We start from the raw sequence: 19,784 nt of genomic DNA, 5'->3' as shown, positions 1-19,784 counted from the left end.
TGCTGCTGTGAAAATGGTGCCACACTGTGATGTTAGAACACAGAGGCTCCACTCGATATATACACCAGGACTATTTTGCAATTTAAAAAGATAATTCTACATTTTTTGCTGTATTTCTCGGCAGTTCTCATTGTCAGTTAAGCAGTTTTGCAATCAGATCTTCTGCTACATCCAGACGGTGTCACAAGTCAATTACCGGAAGGAGTACAAAATCATAAATAATAAATAAAATACATCATCCATGGATAGTCACGTTTTGAGCGATTTATTTGACACCAAATCATACAGTTCAAACAAAAACCAATAATCACGGTACCTTACAACAATGGAGTGTAAAACAGATGAAAGAATCATGTTGCCACCAAGGTGATACAGACGACACAAACTGACCACACAAGGGTTGATACAGCACACTAGTGCTGGGTGGATGAGGTATCATGAGGTAACACAGTGTTACATGGTTGATGAAACAGTGTCCTGATTGTCTGAGGCCACTAGATGTCGCTCTTGCTTTAGAAATGATGTGAGGTTTCATTAAATTAGTTGATCAAGTCCAAACGTTTTGCAGCGCCATCTGGTGGCGACTGAAAATCAGGACAGTGTTTCATGAAACCTCATCAACCCATCACTTTAAAAAACAAGTCATTCTTGAACACAAACTCTGGGGCTCGGCTCTGCTCTTGAATTAATGAACATGAGTTAGACTGGCACCACAAACACACGGCAACATTGTCGACCGCACAGTTCTAAACCGATTGCTAATACAGATAAAGTGCTTTAAAAGTACCAGATCAGCACAGTGGCTGGTACAAATACCAAGACCCCCTCTGCGTTGATTGTCTCACTTGAGGTGGAAGAAGCCTGATGCTTTGGCTGGCGGGCCCATCAACATTTTGGCCTGATTCATGTGAGTTATGTGGATCTGGAACAGATTTAAAAGGCAATCTTCTGTCACATTTAAACATGGAGAACATCTCTTTCGTATTTTTTGAGGCTGAACTCTGTCTTCTTTTCTCTTAGATTTGTTTGAATGATAAGAAAACTCACGGTACAAGGAGGCTGCATCCATGGTTCCCCGTCTATTTGCATCGGCAGAGCTTTGACTGTCCTGCACACAGAGAGTCGTCATCATTGGATGGTAATGTGGTATCACGAAACATTATTGTAGGGTTGATGAAACAGTGTCCTGATTTTCAGAGGCCACTAGATGGCGCTCTTGGTTTTGAAATGATGTGAGGTTTCATTGAATTAGTTGTTCAAGTCCAAACGTTTTACAGCAGACAGTGCCATCTGAGGCCTCAGAAATTCAGGACACTGTTTCATGAAACCTCATCTACCCATCGCTACTGTATGAGCGAAACAATAAGTGGCTAAAGAAAAAACCTGATTGTGATTTGCGAGGCCTGAGCCAGTCGGTGTCCGGCGTTCTTCAGTCCGGTGTAGATCTGACCCATTTCTAACACACCTTCCAGCCCCACCACCTCCAGACGCCTATCGCTCATCACTGGCAGAGAGCAGCAGAACAGGGTTAAATAATGGGCGGTCAAGAGTTGAAGGTGTTTCAGGCATCACCTTGTGGGATTGTTTTCAGAAGTTCGGGGTCAGTGATGACCTCACTGTGTCCGGCGTCCGGCACCACATCACACTTTTTGGTTTCGCCCCAGAGGTTGGAGCCGCCGTGCATGCTGGGTATGTTGAGGATAGCTATCCCAGCCAGGGACACTCTGCTCAGGTCCAAGGCTTTCCCGCAGCACTGACAGAGGTCGAGCAACAGGGAACATCAATTTTGCTCAAACAGCTTTCCGTGATCAGAGGAGAGCTCACCTCAACAGAGAGACAGTCCTTCAGCTTTTTGCAGGAGGCAGAGATGGTCTCAGAGGTGGCAAACTCTAAATACCACAGTTTGTTTTTCATCCTTGAAATAAACAGAAGGTCCATTAGTCGTGATGACGAATTTAAAAAAAGTCGGAAAAACTCACCTGCTGTTGAACCTCTGGGGGTGCCTCTCTCTCATGGAGTGAAAACGGTGAGCAATGGACGCGTCCTGCACACAAGGAGACAAGGAATGACTGTTTCAATTTTTTACCACTGAAAAGAGCAACTAATGTACTGGTGTGAGTATCTATTGAACACATCTGTGCGTCTGTTTACACAGAACTCTGTATGATTTGAAATATTTACGTTAGACGTGCATAAGCCCTGCCTATAGAAAAACGTTGGACTCTCCTGCTCCCAGTCACGCCCACTCTGCTGTGACTGGTCAGGAGGAAAACTTCAGCCCGCCTCAGCTGACAGACTAAAATAATTAAACTCCACACTTGCAGGTTAAAATGTCTCGCAGTCCCAGCCCCACATCCTCATTACTCCAGAGGAGCTGACGGGTAGTGTCCCATCCGTGGAGCTCCTGCTTCAATAGACCGAAGGACGGTGACATCACCGGACTCAAAATAAGCTTTCAACAAAGAGAGAGTGTTAATGACAGAGTCTGTCTCCAAAATAAAAAAAGACGCCTTTGGAGGAGAATGGCGGGGGAATGACTGAGACTTGGCTCGGTTCTGTTTCTCACTTCTGCATCTGCCTGTGATGACAGGCACATCAGAGTATCAGACATCACTTCTGCTGTCTTGATCATGCGCACACACACACCAGCTGTGTGTTAAGAGCACTACAATGTGAGACGCTGAACTAAAAGCAAACACGTCTCTGCCAGGAGGAGGGCGGGGTCAGAACTGCAGTGCAGGCAGAGTCAGGTTTCGCTGACATTTCAGATGGGGGAGAACTTTATAAAACATATATGATGAGAGACTCACTGCATCATGGAGAGGAGGACCTGAAGCATACGAGTCAGGAAAGTTAGGTTTGGATATAGGTCGCTCTTCAAAACATTTATTACAAAGGAAACAGATGAGATAGTGTCGCCAGACTTTCTACCTACTATACTCAGTGTCCCTCAAAGTTGTGAATCATTTGGAAAATTACCTCATAACTATTTGGTTTGTGCGTATAAATATATTCATTGGACCTAAATACATCAACGTTCATTTAGATAGGGCAATAAAACAACCATTTATGACCCCAAAAAAAAGAAGTGGCAGCAAGCATGGTTATTTATTACATGGAAAGTTAATGCCCACTGTTTTGGCGTGAGAGAGATCTGAATGCAACTCTCACGTCGACACTCAAACAGCTGAAGAAAACGTGAGAACTGTCGGCGATTGCAAGACTTCAGCGACCAACATAGATCTTTATCAAACTCAGTTAAATGAAATACTGTTAAAGTGATATACATACATACTCAAATGTATCAGGTCACATCTGACCGTTCCAACTCTGGGTAGTTAATTTTTAGGTCTCCTGAACTGACATTTGAGTGCTTACAAAAAGTAGTTGTCAAAACTACTAATTTCATTTCAACTTCTGGCTCTCAGAATATCAGCATCATCTATTGCTGCGAATTACACACTGTTTTTTTTCATATTAATCATTCTTATATTCAGTAACAGGTCATATATTACTGCTAGATGGATGGGGAATCCTGGTCTGGAATTCAACCAGCCTGTTTTAGTGTCTGTATTTGTGAGGTAAAGCAGCAGATCTGTGGCAGCAGTTTGAGATCATTTTGATTCTTTTGTAATGCATCTCAGCTCTGAAAATGATTTGACCTCCCAGGGCGTTGTAACTTCACTTCTTTATTCTGTAAGGCAGTGAACTCTCCATATTACTGAATTCCCATCCTGTTTTTTCAAATATTTTTAACTACTTTGAGCCCTTGGCACAGAGGAAATTAAAAAATAACGTTAGAAAAGCAAGACCTTCTTGCGATACTAGGCAGATAAATAAATAAATAGATTGCATGGGACTAAATCTGTGGAACAGATGGAAACTTTTCAGACACCCACAGAAGTATGAATAATAGAGGGTAAGCCAAGTTCATCACATCACTTCCACATTATCTTTCGGCACAGTGACTCACCACTCCGATGGAGAAATAGTTGTTGATGATCTCGTAGGGAACGGGGTCTCCAGACTCCCGCGGATCGTTCGGTATCACCTGAATTTTCCACCGGTCCAGGTGAATGACCTCGCTGGTCTCGATGTGCCTCAGAATCTCCTTCAGGTCAGACCCCTCGTATCCTGAGAAGAGTCCACAACAACAGTCAGAGTTCAGGGACTTGCAAGAGCGGGGCGATGGTCTCACCTCCTCCCCAGCGTAGACAGCGAGCCATGTCGTTTCCAGTCCCCAGTGGCAGAACAGCGACTGGAGGGTGGCCCTGAAGGCCAGCTTTGTCTGAAGGCACACAAACCACATCAAGCACCGCTCGCTGATCCTCTCCGATCTTTAAACACCAGCAAGGATCTTTTAACTCCTGTTTATAAATCACTTATTGAATTGATCCTCACCATCACAATCTGGTTCAACCTCCTCACCAAACACAGGACAAAACCCTCCCGAACAACAAAACAACTGTATAGACACTCTGTATTTGTATGTAAGTATTTATTTGTGTTCTTAATGTGTTGATGTTTTCTCTACGTCTCTTGGTGATGTTAACATACGTGTGTGGTTTTTAAACTTTGACAAAAGAGGAATTTCTGTTTTTTACTTTGGAACAGACAATAGATCTATCTATCTATTTATCTATCTGAAATCTGGTCGAGCAGTACCCATGGCATCCAGAAGCCAGCCGACAGTGCCATCGCCTCCACACACCAAGATCCTGAACTCATGCAGGCTACGGAAGAAATGCAGTCTAGAAAGAACAGATGAGGTCAGTGTCAGAATTCAAGTCATATTTAGAGTGTAAGCATTGGTGGAGTACCCCGGAGCTGGACCCCCGTTGGACAGGTTGTAGACTTGACGAGGGTTCAGCATGTACTGAAACTTCCGGAGCACTCTGGAAACAAACAGAATTTTTATTCAATAAAATGACTGACACTACTATTAGTATCTGTGCAAGCAATAAATGTATTTTCTTTTATAATTACAGTCAAACAACAGCATTAGATTGCCACTGATAAATGTCCTGAGAGTGAAATGATGCAACTGAAACAGGAAGTGGAAGTGAAACTGAACAGCATTGTGATTCAGCATGAGATCGAGACTCGAAGCTACAGTTCCACCTACAGCCAATACAGAGTCACCAGTCCCACACATTTGTTTCAGGACTTTCAGGAGGAAACTACAACTCCTTAAAAGGAATACTCGTAAGCCTGTGACTGTTGTGACAAGTCAGCCGGATGACTGGCCAAAACGCACTACAACAGACCAAATGACCAAATGAGCGTGTGCTTACTGAGCACATGGCTTCTCAGAGCAGATATGGCAGATCGCAGCTGTGCTTCCAGATTCAACAGTGGTGGTGTTTGGACCACAAGACATGCCGGTACTAACCTCTCACCCTGCTTTCCTCCACTTTTTGGGTTGACAAAAACCAGCAGGGGGTGTGTGTTGGCAACAGGAGCAATCTGAAAAAAATATTGACCAAAAGTAAACAGAAATCCAAGAAGAAACACACAATGAACTCTCTAGATATTTGTGGTTCACTTCTATTTGAGAGACACTGTTATTTGCAGCTGATTTCTAACGATATTACTGCGTAAGTATTCTCGATATTATCTTCAGTTTGAATATGAAATTACATTTTTTTTTCTGTCAGAGGCCACATGGCTAGCACTTGCAGCAAGAAGGCTGCGGGTTCGACTCCCGGGTCAAACCGACAACCTCTCTGCATCGAGTTTTCATGAACTTTCACCGAAGTATTTTTGCTTTCTTATGTAGCTGTAACGTTGTTCATTAGCGCCACCTCGTGATCTAAACGAGAATGACACGCCGTAGAGCTCATTTTTCACTGCGTAGTGGCGTTTAATAACTATGAAATGAAGTGTCCAGTAGGTTTATTATTAACACTATTATTGCTAATTGTATTGCTAAAATTCTACATCTACATAAAAGTGAAACAAAAGCTTACATATCGCAGACTATTACTATTTGACTTTCAACTTCTCAGTTGTGTGTGTAAGCATTTTGAAGAATCAACCAATGAAATGTGGCGCATGTGGTGAATGAGAAATGAGAAAGGTAAAATGGGCAGACCACCCTCAGAACATGGCCGTCAGAAGTCACATTCAGCAGAGTCGTGTCCTCCTCCTGCAGAAAACAAAACAGAGTTAGCTGAGCTCACACAAAGTCATCAAGCTCATATCAGTCCTCGGTTTTTACCTTTGAGACTGAGTAAATGCCCCAGGGAGGCAGGATGTGGTCCCTCAGGGGGCCACAGTCACACGTCGATAAACCAGCCAAGAGACACTCGTCGTGGCGCTGAGGCACAGCGACGCAATGAGCAGAGTCTTTTTCAAAAGCATGATGTCACAGTTGGTGAGCTCACCATCTCCTTGCACCAAACACAACGCTTTCCAGCCAAAGTTTTGATTTTCTTGTGGCAGACCTGGCACTTGGAGGAGCTGCTCTCCGCTCTGATCCAGTCATGTGCAGCCACCTGGGGAAGAGTTGAAGGAGCTCAGGCGGTAGATCAGACAATCCCGCATCAAACTCAAAAGTATTTAGGCTCTTGCAGGCCACATGAACTCATTTGACGACCCAGATTTGGCCTGCACGCCTTGAGTTTGACCCTTTGAGTACTGGGCAAAGCTTGAAAGCAAACTCACCTGCTTGTGCAGATCATTCGATATTGGAAGAAAAAATTACAGAACTGGCAAGAAATTTCACTGAATGATATTAAAAGACAAGACGTTTTATATATATTTGTAAATGCACAGCGATATGATCATAAAATTTCATTTAGATGCCTTTTAAATATAAAGACTCAAGATAAATTTAGCCCTCTCACTAGCCTGCAGCAGAAAGAATGACAGCTTATTGTCCACTCTTCTCCAAATTTAGGACATTTAACAGATGCACGGTCTCTGCCGGGTGTAATCCCTGATTAAAATCACACTGATGGCTGCACTGTAGTGACGAGCATGCAGTTGCTGTATGCTCAAATTAGACACATGGATGGAGCATAATTCCCTGAGCACACTTTAAATGTTTCTATAAACCTGCAGGGCTGACAGCATCTGGAACCCAGATGACAACTATCAGGAAATGAGAGGCAGGAAGAAGCTTGTTGAGGAGGCCTCGGGCCCAGCAACATCCCTCAATCCCCGGCATCTTACATGGATTTCATCTTTAGACTTCACAAAGGTTCGAGCACAGGGATCCGGGTTCTTGTTGGCACACTGACTGTGGACAGTGTACTTGCAACCTGAGGGACGAAAACAGAGCTTAAAACCGTGACAAGGAAACCAACCTTTAATAAGAAAAGCATTCATTATTTTAAAAATACATTGAAGACCAAGAATATTTTATCTTCATGTAAGGGGGTACATATCTATGGACGTTAAGTGTAATGCAATAGATTAAACAATAATGCTTTAATATAATATAATATAGGGTAATTAAAGTAGTAATACAACTTTACAATGATTTTGGTCAGGGAGAAAGAAGGCACAAACTCCACAAAGCAAACCACTACACCAACATGCAGTCAATAATAATGAATAAATCTCAGACATCAATCCAAGTAACATAACATGGAGTATATACATGTATTATTAATCTATGTACTATGTTTTTTTGTTTTCTTAATCACACTACAAAATACAGTCAAAATGGAATGGATTTGATTTTTTTTTTCAATAGTTATTTACTACAGTCAGTGAGAGCTGAAATACTCATGTAGTCTCCATTTGTATATATATTTCTCTTTCCCGTTTCTTGCAGCATTTTCCTTCCTCGGTTTTCATTTTGGGGGTGAACAGTTCCACCTGGTAATTTTCAGAAATGATTTTTTGTCCATTCTCTTAGCTACTCTCTGCATGTAAACATGGTCAGTGGCTCTATGTACCGCTTGTTGGTGAAGGTTTTCTTGCAAGACACAAACCTCATTTTAAGAAGGTGCCTTCCGATCAAAGATCAAATTGAGTTTCTCCACACATCTTCTATGTTCATACTCATCTCTGTTTCTTATTTTTTCTTTTCTTTATATTCCATCAAAGTTAGTTTTTGTCCCCCATTGGTCCAACCACAGACGATGACACAACCCTAACCCCAGGTGGCAGCACTTACAGTTACAGCAGAGTCCCTGCTTGCCAAGTCCCAGCAGCATGTTCTCACACACACTGCAGTAGGTCGGCTTGTTGAAGTGCTTCATCCTCCAAATATGCTGCCCATCCCGCTCTTTCATCTGTGGGTGAGAGCAAACACAGAGCTGCCGTTGTTCCTTTTCAAATCACGTCTCCTGTTCGTCCACAGGAGAAATGTTCTGAACTAAGCTTTACCTTCAGTCCCAGCAAAACAAGCAGTGGAACATTGTTCATGCCTCCTTTCAACCACTCCTCTAGCGTGACGGTGCCACTGCAATCTATGTCAATTGCTGTCATCATCTCCTTCAGAACCTGAAAAAAAATCAAAAAGCTCTACTGACTCAGTGGAGTGTTGCATTTATAGAACATAAGAGCCGCATACAGTACACATTATACTGCAGAATCACCGCCTTGAGTTGCAACACATTCCAGTTCAGAGGACAGGCCCACATGCATTCAAACCTCCATCAGGATTACAGAGCCATCCCATGGAAAGAGGAAGTCACCAGAGATAAGAACGTACAGGCCTGAGTTCAGTCACGTCCCAGCCCAGATAGTCAGCCGCTCGCATCATTTGGGTAATAATTCGGTCCACTTCCTGGAAAACAACAACATACGTATTACACAAAGAGATTATGATCAATTTGTGTGATGGCATGAGATTTGTATCTACGCTTCTGTATATGCATTGAATTGTGCCTGGCCAAATGCAGCAGATTTTCATGGAATTTTGGGTTGTTAGAGGCATATTCACGACATTATTTCCCTAAAAAGGAAGATATGTTATTTGTTATTAGCAACAAATAGTGTTGTAAATGGCCATGCAGGGTCATTTGTGCAGTTTTTAAAATGAATATTTTCATTAGTTATTGGTCATTTTGAGTCAAGTTAACTAAATATAAATAATGACATCCATATTTTCAGGTCTTGGGAGTGAACTGAAGCACTTGAGAATACCGTATGTTTAACTACTGTGTGCTGTACGTCTTTTCCGAGGAGACTCACTGTATACCTACCGAACTGTCCAGGAGCCCATTTCCATCCTTGTCATAAAGTTTGAAAGTGACTGAAAAGAAAAACACAATTAGTGCCATGTGCTGTTCACATATCAGAGCTAAACTGACAGTCAACACGTCAGAACAGTCGTGAATTCATATGGAAATGTCTAGAGAAAGAAACCAACCCTCCAGCTTCTCGCGTGGCTGTCGGTCTTCCAGCACAGAGAAGTAGCAGGACACATCACGGAGATAGACGCCACCTGCAGGCAAGAGTTGGAATTATCCGAGCTAAATTCTCCAACCACAGTCAGCTAAACACACAAGTTTTGTTGTTTCATGTGACTGTTCATTAATGGTTTGGTGTTATATCCAAGACGTCCTAGAAGAAACAATTGCTGTCCGAACATCGCTGGCTCATGATGTGTATCAGAGCAAGTGAGAACATATGAACAACCCGACTGACCAATGACCTTCATTGAAAATGTGTGACTGTGTGAGGCAGACAATCGCATGCAGTGGTTTGTGTCTTTCTTCTTGGAGAGATTTTTTTTTGTTTACAGGCCACAAACTGAGCAACTGCAGAAAGAAACAGCTTCTGAATCCAGCAACAGTTTATGCATGACTGTAGAGAGATGACGACAGAAGACCCTGTGAACACCTTCTTTCTCCTCGTTTCTACACCTCTTTGTTTCTTTTGTTGACACTAAGTCACTGGGCTGTCTCGTCAATGTGTCATGAGGAACTTGATCAGATTCCTGAAGTGATGATTGAGCATTTCTGTGATATGAAGCACGGCAGCTGTCACTAAATTGACCTGACGTGCTGTTAATCACTGACATTGTTGCTCATGACCCAAGTGCTGTTCAGTAGTTCTGTTTGATAAGCACTAGTGATGGGTAGATGGGTCATGAAACAGTACTGCAGAGGCCACTAGATGGCGCTCTTGGTTTAGAAATGATGTGAAGGTTCATCGAATTACTTTTTCAAGTCCAAACCTTTTACAGCAGACAGTGCCACCTGGTGGCCTCTGAAAGTCAGGACACTGTTTCATGGAACCTCACCCACCTGTCACTACATGACACGCAGTCTTTGTCACAACTCTCTGGAGAAAATAAAGCCCCAAAAATGGGTAGTGTCATTTGAAGCAGGCAGCAGCAGGCACCACAATACAAGTGACTCATCATGCACGGTGAGAACACACCCGGGACGAGGCCATTCACTGACCTCCTTTAGACGAGCTACACCTCATGGAGCCATCCTGATCCACGTGCTGGAAGTAACGAAAAAGCCGCCGGCAGAAATCAGCAGGAAAGTCCTCCACTTCAAGGTAGGTCTTCAGAAAGAGGCAGAAGCCGGCCTCATCCACACACTGAAGCAACAGTCCACACAAAGAGTGATGAGAAAAAGCTGAAGCTGATCGGTAAAATACTGTCATCAGATGTTGTGACATTCGACCAAATGATCTTGTTCCAAGCTACTGTACTAGTATGAAGACCACTGAGCGTCAAGCCCCTCCTCCAACGGCAGCAACCTTCTAAAGAAAGCTCCATCAGATTTGAAATCTCTGTGTTTTTTATTTATTAATGAATGTGTTTTTGTTCAGACTACACTACACTGCAGTGTAGTGTTGTTCAGACTACACTACACTGCAGTGCACTCTACTGTACTTTGCTACATGGCACTATACATCACTACACTACTCTACTACACTACACTCCTATACTACTACACTACATACTACACTACTACTACTAAACTATCCACTAGACAACAATCATTCCTTCCTTATATCAATGGTTGACTTTTTGTCCAGTGTTTCACAATGGTCTGTGTCTCAGGACTGACCTCTCCGACGCTGTGCTGGGCCAGTCGCCCGCCGCTGTGAAACTCCTTGATCACATCCTTCACTCTCAAACTGCTCTCTGGAAGGAAAACACCAGTTATTTTGCTAGTGAAAGACGATTTCACAACAATAATAATATTGTAATATTATTACATGACATATATCATACAATATTTTCGACTTAATGTTTTTGGTTTTATTCAATCACGTAAGTGCCGGAGCAGGAAATGTGAATTATGATTTCAACCTGATAATGGTTCTGGATAATGGAGACGACACTGTGTTCTGTTTCTCAGGCGCAATTATCCATTGGTCTATCATGCCGGAGCTTAGCCGGACTCGCTCATGATGATGATTGAAAAAATCCTGAAAGCTTCAACATGACTTACAGAGGAAAGGACATAAATACAGGGAATGAAATTTGTCAATGAAATGCTGGTTGTGTTTTAGCTTTGAGGTCAGTGACTCCAACTCAGTCACTATAATGAACTGAAAAAGACCATTTTCCAGTTCAAGTACTTCATTAAGAACTCTAGCAGCAGAGAGTTTGGTGTGGCCACATCCTGTCACGTGGCTGGCACTGGTGAAAGTAGTAACTACTGAGGCGAAATATTTATTCAACATGGCCTCTGGACGATAACAAGGACTAACATTTTATGGATTTTCCGTGAGTCATTTCCATTCCTTAGCTGTATCTCTTCAATTCTGTTGCTGATACCCAGAACACACCAGGTGACATGTCAGTGATCCACAATACAAATTGCAGTGAGATGAAGTTAACTGAGTGAAAGACACAATCACCATCTGAAGCCTGCTGAACTAACTGAACTTTTTCTGTGCAGCTTCAGCTTGTTGTCGCATTGTCTGATAGTTGAGCTGTGGGGAAATGAATGGGGCCCGGAATATAACAACAAGTGGGCGGTTTTGGTCCCGTTATCGCTCCGTCTATTGGCTTTAGATGCATTTACATTGTGTGCCATAAATGTCCCTCCACAAAACATCAATGGAAGGAGGTGGATCTTCTAGTGATCTGCGATACACTTTTCTGAAATTTATGTATTATCTGAGTTTTATCTGCCTATTAATTCTGCTCCCGTTATTTTCAATCAGCAGCACATTAAAAACAAGTTGGATTTTAACAAGCTCTTCAAGTCACAATGGGTTAATTGAAGAGAATGTAATTAATGTTCATGGTACCATTCATTGGACTTTGGCTCATGTAGTATCTCTTATCAACATCCTGTTTGTCTTCTTCCTTATAGTCGTCTTGCTATTAAACATTAATCAAAATATTCACGCTCAAAACACATCTTCAGTTGCACCGTATTAAAACACGTAACATGAGGAAGGAGTGATTTACCCCTTCATTTGTGTTCAAGATGTAAACAAGATCAGAAATGAGTGGCAGGATCATGAAAGTCAGAGTCAGGCTCACCATCCATGTAGTGCTGCAGCTGGATAAAATCCACTGGTGTCAGGGAGCAGTCGGTGTCCTCAGCCGAAGTCATGGTTCTGAGATGTCTAGACCAAGCAAGGAAAGCAATCTAGGGTCGCAATATAAAGCACCAGTACGGATACAGTTACAAGAACCGAGCCCTGTGTGTGCTGATCCATTTGAGCAACTACCTGCAAACAGGTTTGTCTTCATTTCTGAGACTACACATGCAGTAGAGTCAAACACTCCACTCCCCTTATATTATTACGACTTTTTTTGGGTGTATAAATATGCCAAAACAAGTCCAGAGTCGCATTGAAATGGAGCAGAAATTACACTTCAATACTGATGGTTTAGAAGTCAGCTACCGTATTGACTGACGGGTGCATAATCGATAGTTTATCGGGTCAGTGGCCCGAATAAGAGTAGGATTGAGTCTCTCACCTGAGTGCGAGGACCCGAACACCAAGTCCCGTCGGGTTGATCAAGCTGGTACAGTAAATGTCCGCCGCGGTTTGAGCGGATAGAAGGGATTAAGAGAACCAGAGGGAGGAGCTTCTATCAGCGTTATTACGGTCGATGGCACAACCCCAGTGCGTGAAAGGGCAGAAAGCGCGGGCACGTTAGTGATGAGCTGCGCGCGGCGACGTTCTAGGTTCGGTGGGTTGACTTTATCACGTAGTATAGATAGACAGACAGACAGACAGACAGACAGACAGACAGATAGATAGATAGATAGATAGACAGACAGACAGACAGACAGACAGACAGATAGATAGATAGATAGATAGATAGATAGATAGATAGATAGATAGATAGATAGATAGATAGATAGATAGATAGATAGATAGATGGAGGGAGGGAGGGATGATTGATAGAGACAGACTGACAGATAGATAGATAGATAGATAGATAGATAGATAGATAGATAGATAGATAGATAGAGGGAGGGAGGGATGATAGATAGAGACAGACAGACAGACAGACAGACAGACAGACAGATAGACAGAGAGATAGAGGGAGGGAGGGAGTGATAGATAGAGACAGACAGATAGACAGAGAGATAGATGGACAGATAGATAGATAGATAGATAGATAGATAGATAGATAGATAGATAGATAGATAGATAGATAGATAGATAGATAGATAGATAGATAGATAGATAGATAGATAGATAGAATACATGCTGTGTTAATACATTTGAGATTTTATAAACCATAATCTTAGTGCCTTTGTTTAGTTCAGACAAAGCTAGATTGATAAGACTGATAACCAAATTTACAGATTGCAATCGCAAATCAATCTATAACATGTAACATATAACATACAAGCGCAATAAAATATATATCCCGTACAGCAGGTGGCGCTAGTCCTGCATATTTCCAACGGAGAACTCACGAAGTAGAGACGCAGGTGTTTACGTTTTCCTGCTTCCGTATTTCTCTGACACGAATTGACGCTCTCACTCCGTGAATTTATTTTTCTTACCTTATTCTCGATCGACTAGACTTTTGTAATTTTGGCTTCTTGTGATGTCACATGGTTGAACATGTTGCGAGTCGTTTTCTGTCCCGTGTAGGCTTGGCTGTACCCGTTCAGCTGGTCCATCAGCTCAGCTACAGCTAACTGCGTTAGCCGCGGTCGGATCAGCAGCAGCGGGGGAGCTCATTTCATGACAGATCGCCGCTTACTGTTCACTATTTAGTGCTAGTTAGATATCCAGTCATGGCGACTAGGCGTCTGACCGATGCATTCTTGTTAATGCGGAACAATGCGATCCAAAACCGGCAGATATTGGCTGAGCAAGTGAGTACATACGACCCCCGTCTGAGTACACGTAGCAATGCTGCGGTGAGTGGTCTGCATCGTTTTGACATTATTATGTGTGTGTTTGCATTTAGCCAGGTTTAGGTAGTCTACTGTGTGTTTGCACATAGCCAGTGTTTTCACCTAGTGTATCTATATTTAGCTAATTTAGATGAAGTTTTCTGTGTGATCGTTTTTCACATAACCTGCTTTTGTCACTTTTTAAAGGGATGAACTGTAAACAACACGTTTTTATAGATAATGCATGCATGCACATAATGTTCAGCTGGTGTTTTGTATCATATTGTGTCTGTCACGCTCATCCTTTCTTCAGTAGATGCTTAATTGTTGTTAATGTTTATGATGTAGCTGTCCTGGCGATCTGTCCCTTCAACTCCTGTGCATGGAAGCTCTATTTTTGCTTCATCTCTCCCTCAAACACAAGCAATCACATTTACTGTATAATATTCATACAGAAGCTGAATCAAGGTAAAGCTTGGTCAGTCAGTAATGCTAATGGTTGCATAACCATTGTTGCCTATTGTATAGATAGTAAGGTAGTTTGCGATCTATAAGCTGATTTATAAGACATTTTAATTGTCATTCCTTATCTTTATTTATTATTTATTTATTTAGATTTAGATTTATTTATTTTATCAAATATACCTTGTAAATACCTGCATACAAGGTAGACCATCCTGCTCTCTAGCACAGTAGACACTGAGGATGTCGAATTATATATAAGTATGTTTGCTTTTTTTTTCGGTAGGTTTGCTTTTGGTTGGCAGCTTCATACATGAAGCATTAATTCACATCCTTTCAAACAATGTGGCATTGAGGTTAACCTCAGAACCTTTAAAAGGTCTTGGCAAGTGATGTAGTCTTGTATTTGAAAGTGGAGGACGATGTAATTGATGAATGAAAAACACTCCACATATTCTACTTTGAAAGTGCTTGACCTCTTTATGGTGAGACTTTTGCAGGCTACACTTTTTTTCCCTAACTTGGCATTAACCATGGAGTTTTGTTCCATGACCTTGGTCACTAGTGGCTCACTAATGTCCATCTGAATTCTCCAAATTCACCTTTGGCTGTAAGCATGATACCAAATTATAGAGAAAAAAAAGAAACATTTGACAGCATTACAGTGTAATCTATCGCTGTGTCATTTCACTTTCCATGTAAAGGTAAGCTTTTTTTAGTCTTAGGAAATGTGGGAATACATTTTTATTTTTTACTTGGATAATATTACATGGCTATAGTGCAATATTTATTCAAACATTTATCACTGCCACAGTCTAATCAGGCCTTAGTTTTCCCCGGTGTCAACCTGAAATCTGCCTGGTGCCGATTTCAAGCGCAACACTCTTTATACATGATAATGTTGACTCAAATAGCAATGGTGATTTTATTTTATTTTTTTCGCACTTGCTAAGCATATCAGTACTGCACAACGGTGTCCTTCCTTCAATCCCAGCAGCCCTCCTCAGTCTCTTTCCCACGCTGTTGCTGTCTTTAAAACCTGTATCACTGCTGTTTACTGGTCGAGATGTAGGAGAAACCTTTCTGTCTGCAAGATGACAGTCGTTTAAACAAGCCCTGAATACAGTGGCGCTGACTGGGCTGAATAAATATTAGCCTCTTCATCAGATTTGAGTTACTATTTATCTGCACAAATTCATGCAAAAGTAAGTCCACTGCGGCAGCGCTGCTGTCTCTGGCGCTTGTGTCTTGTTCACTGCTGATTTGCTGGGTTTTCACCTGCTGCCTTTCTCTTTTTCCTCCTCCTTTTTTCGGATGGATCTCGATCTCTCTGCCATTGTCTTTAGGAGCTTGATGAGGTACTGTCGTTTCCCTTCATGTCAGCATTAACTTAGTCTAGCTGTAATGCTAATTATTTAATGGGTCAATGTTATTGAGTGTGATGTTTAAATACATCTTCTCCCTCAAGTTGGCGGACGACCGGATGGCACTGGTGTCTGGAATAAGTCTGGACCCTGAAGCTGCCATCGGTGTGACCAAAAAACTCCCCCCGAAATGGACAGAAGGAATCGATGAGGTAAACCAACTGCCCGACCTTCCTCGAGCCAAGTAAGGAGCGCTCAAAGTCCTGTTCCTTTTCTTCCAGATTCAGTATGATATCACACGAGTTCGGCAAAAGATGAAAGAGTTGGCATCACTGCACGACAAGCATATGAACCGTCCCACGCTGGATGACAGCAGTGAAGAAGAGCATGCCATTGAAATAACAACACAGGAGATCACACAGGTATTTGAGAAGTGTCTAAACACAACGCTCACTTAAAAGGTGTAAATGGAAAATGATGGAAGTTGATCTGTGTGTCAAAGTCATTTTAAATGACTAGATATGGTTTAAGAAGAAATGATGCTATGTGTACAGCTGTATATACAGGTGCTGCATGGTTTAGGGTTCAGATTGATACCTGAACATGCTCCTGAACTGTCTGGCTGTTAGCTAGGGTTTTGAAATAGGCAGGAGGCCATGTCACCACCTTTCTAGTACAGCTTAATTTCTTTTTGCTTTTTCTGGTTCACCACCCGTTGTTGCCATCAATTAAGCCAAAATAGTATTAACAATTCACAGACGAAAGTAAAAGCAAAGTGACCTTCTTCCTCCAATGACACATAATGACACATAAATGAAGATTTTAGTGCTGATGAAGCTGATCAAACCTAGCTGTAAATGGTGAGTCTGATTTTGAATTATTCCTTTGGTTTCAGATGTTCCATCGATGCCAGCGAGCTGTAACCGGTTTACAATCCCGCTGTGGCCACTGCACCGAGCAGGAGGAGAGATTGCTGAGAAATGTTGTGTCGTCTTTAGCGCAGAGTCTGCAGGAGCTTTCCACCAGTTTCAGACACACACAGTCCAGCTACTTAAAACGTAAGAAACGCCTTGATTATCCCTGAACTAAGCCAGTGTAAGTTAATGCTAACTACTTTTCGTGACTTTGAGTAACCCTGCATTTTCACTGATGCCAGTTGGGGAATGAAGAGCATGTTTTCCTCTTCCTGTAGCGATCTGTTGGTGCACGTTCTCCTTATCAGATTGACTACATTGAATTGTTTTGTTGGCAGGTATGAAGAACCGGGAGGAGAGGTCGAAGCACTTTTTTGACTCTGGGCCTCTGATGGAAGAAGATGAGGAACTGGCCGTCTATGACAGAGTGAGCAGGTTTCTGAAATGCGTTAGCATATTTAGTTTCGCTTGCGTTGACACTGAACAATGTGAGCAGGATGGCAAACATTAAAACAAAAGGCAAACAAGCACTGTTCAAGCAGTCAAAGAACAAAGGAGTGCTGTATCTCCAGTGCTGTCATCCTCACTAACAAGCATTCAAGAGAATGACTTTCCACTGGAGATGACTGTCACCTGTGCTGGAGGCTGCACACTGCTGAGCGCTTTTGTTCAGGATGAAGAGTCCTGCTACCTTTTCCCCTTAAATGTGCAGAGCATCACCTGTGTTGTCTCCAGCAGGCCATAGCTTCATATGATATTGTTGATGTTCACCCCATTAAATCAAACCTTTAAACGACCTCCTTTCTCTCAGGGTTTCACGGACGATCAGCTGATGCTGGTGGAGGAGAACACGGTGATGGTGGAGGAGCGAGAGCGAGAGATCCGTCAGATTGTTCAGTCTATATCAGATCTGAATGAGATTTTCCGAGACCTTGCAAGCATGGTGGTGGAGCAGGTAGGTGGAGTAGTAGATTTTGTACAGCATCGAAAAGTGTAGTGATCATCCCATAGCACTGCCAGAGGCAGAGGAGTAAGGACATTTCCTTAAGCTTTGGTCCCCTAAATACAGCAGGAAACTAGGTTTTGTTTTTTTAATTTGACCATAGTTGTGAGTAAATGACAAATGTCTATTTCTTTAGAGCCACAAACCCACGTTTGGTTTTGGTTTCTTTGAAACAGAAATACAACCAATATTATCTTGCAAGTTTTCAATGTTGTTTTGGTTCTCCAGGGCACTGTTCTCGACAGAATTGACTTCAATGTGGAGCAGGCTTGTGTGAAAACTGAGGACGGCCTGAAACAGTTACAGAAGGTGAACGTGCATTTGCATCCATTTTAAATGTCTTTAACTACACTGACTCTGCTTCTGTTTCTTATCCAGGCGGAGCAGTATCAGAAGAAAAACCGAAAGATGCTGGTCATTTTGATCCTTTTCGTCATCATTATCGTTCTAATCATTATTCTTTTTGGAACTAAGTTTTAGCCAGGCATTCCAGTACAGGCTCTTTGTTCTGTTCGTGTGTGTGTGTTGTGCAGCTGTGTGGACCTGAAGAGAAGGCGTCTGCAGTTGAACATTTGCGGATGTTTTGGTTCGTTTTAATCAAACTATCGCAGCCCAGGCTGTCTGATGTGTCGCACTCCAGGTCACATGACTGGTGAAAGAGCTCAGCTGGAGGGAGAGAAAAGACTCTTGTGCTGTCACAGCGTGAGTTCTTGACTTGAACGTGTAAACTGTGTTGTGTGCAGATGATTTCTTTCTGTCTGACTGTGCAACGTCATTTCCTCTCTTCGGTTATGTCCTGCCTCAGTATTTCACTCGCAACACTACAATAGCAGTAATGTTAACATATACAGTAGTAATCACATACCAAAAATAGCTTCAGTTGAAGGACTCCATGTGTTTTATGTATGTTAGAATGAAACTCTTGTAACCACCGCTGTTTGCCTATTGAGGGAGGGGGGCGGAGCTCCCTCCGGTTCGTAGTGACAGGCAAACGAAGCCTCGTGACGCAGTGTTTAAAAATACTTAAAAAATCAAAGCACTAGACGATTGAGTTACCAGCTGAAGTGTTTGATAATTGAGACACTGGTTAATGACGCTTCATTTGTCACCGCTACAGTTTGTCTTGTGATTTTATGAATCGCCTGTTCACACTTCAGAAAGTGCTGATTTTAAAACTCTTGAATTAGCTTTGCGTAAAGTGCTACCTTTCTCTTTATTTAAAATGCAGTTTGCACATTTTGGAGTCATGCTTATGGAAGGTTGGAGGTGATGTGATGGATGTAGTACTACTGGCATCTGTATGATGAAAAGAGTTTATATTTGGGTCTGGATCGGGACCGAACATTTGTGGCACGTGTTTGTAGCCATGACCAAACAATCATTGTCCAACACTTAACTGTGACAAAAGCCCAACACAAGCAGCAGCGAGGAGTTCTCTTTTATTTCTGTTCCATTCTTTTGAAGTTCTAGTCGTGAAAGCCTTGTTACCTAAAAGTCTAGTGAGCGGAATAAGATGAAGATATTTATTTCACATATCTGTAAAGTTAAACTGTTGACTAAGTGTGAAAACAATGCTTGGCTGGTGCTCCAACTGTTTCCTCCAAAATTGAGACGATGGCAACATTTTTTTTTAAATAAACCTGGAACAAGATGACGTCTTTTTTTTGTTTACATCAAGGATTATTTCCTTAGACGGACATTTACAGTATCAGCGGGGTATGCACCAAGACAATTAAATGTCTTGGTGCGTAATTGAAAAGTTCTCACTTTCAAAGACTACAAGTTTGATGAT

General features: G+C 42.2%; 2 protein-coding genes across 4 annotated transcripts; one reads left to right on the top strand and one right to left on the bottom strand.

Annotated features, from left to right (window-relative positions):
* Positions 1-249: 249 nt before the first annotated feature.
* Positions 250-13,015, bottom strand: dgkab (diacylglycerol kinase, alpha b). Its single transcript, XM_053867889.1, has 24 exons — positions 12,866-13,015; positions 12,422-12,507; positions 10,989-11,065; positions 10,368-10,512; positions 9,329-9,403; positions 9,162-9,211; positions 8,669-8,743; positions 8,341-8,457; positions 8,129-8,246; positions 7,177-7,265; positions 6,387-6,497; positions 6,221-6,319; positions 6,098-6,148; positions 5,393-5,466; positions 4,821-4,895; positions 4,666-4,751; positions 4,199-4,288; positions 3,974-4,134; positions 1,980-2,044; positions 1,825-1,915; positions 1,573-1,753; positions 1,384-1,504; positions 1,048-1,108; positions 250-922 (listed from the first exon to the last, which is right to left on the bottom strand). The coding sequence occupies exons 2-24, from the start codon at positions 12,492-12,494 to the stop codon at positions 842-844; spliced, it is 2,166 nt and encodes a 721-aa protein (XP_053723864.1). The 5' UTR covers positions 12,495-12,507; positions 12,866-13,015; the 3' UTR covers positions 250-841.
* Positions 13,016-13,288: 273 nt separating this feature from the next.
* On the top strand, positions 13,289-19,643 carry stx16 (syntaxin 16). Of its 3 annotated transcripts, none has more exons than XM_053867890.1 (8): positions 13,289-14,273; positions 16,180-16,287; positions 16,357-16,497; positions 16,971-17,133; positions 17,328-17,416; positions 17,801-17,944; positions 18,221-18,301; positions 18,371-19,643. In XM_053867890.1, exons 1-8 carry the CDS (start codon positions 14,148-14,150, stop codon positions 18,470-18,472), a joined length of 954 nt encoding a protein of 317 aa, XP_053723865.1. In that variant the 5' UTR covers positions 13,289-14,147; the 3' UTR covers positions 18,473-19,643. The 3 variants fall into 3 exon arrangements, with proteins under 3 accessions (XP_053723865.1, XP_053723867.1, XP_053723868.1); XM_053867892.1 differs by having other exon boundaries at positions 13,292-14,228; XM_053867893.1 differs by lacking the exon at positions 13,289-14,273 and adding an exon at positions 14,300-16,069.
* Positions 19,644-19,784: the final 141 nt, after the last annotated feature.

The sequence above is a fragment of the Synchiropus splendidus genome, chromosome 6, assembly GCF_027744825.2.
Source record: "Synchiropus splendidus isolate RoL2022-P1 chromosome 6, RoL_Sspl_1.0, whole genome shotgun sequence".
Taxonomy (NCBI): Eukaryota; Metazoa; Chordata; class Actinopteri; order Syngnathiformes; family Callionymidae; genus Synchiropus; species Synchiropus splendidus.
Note: the sequence above shows the minus strand (reverse complement) of the source record. Positions and strands in the feature narration are given on the sequence as shown.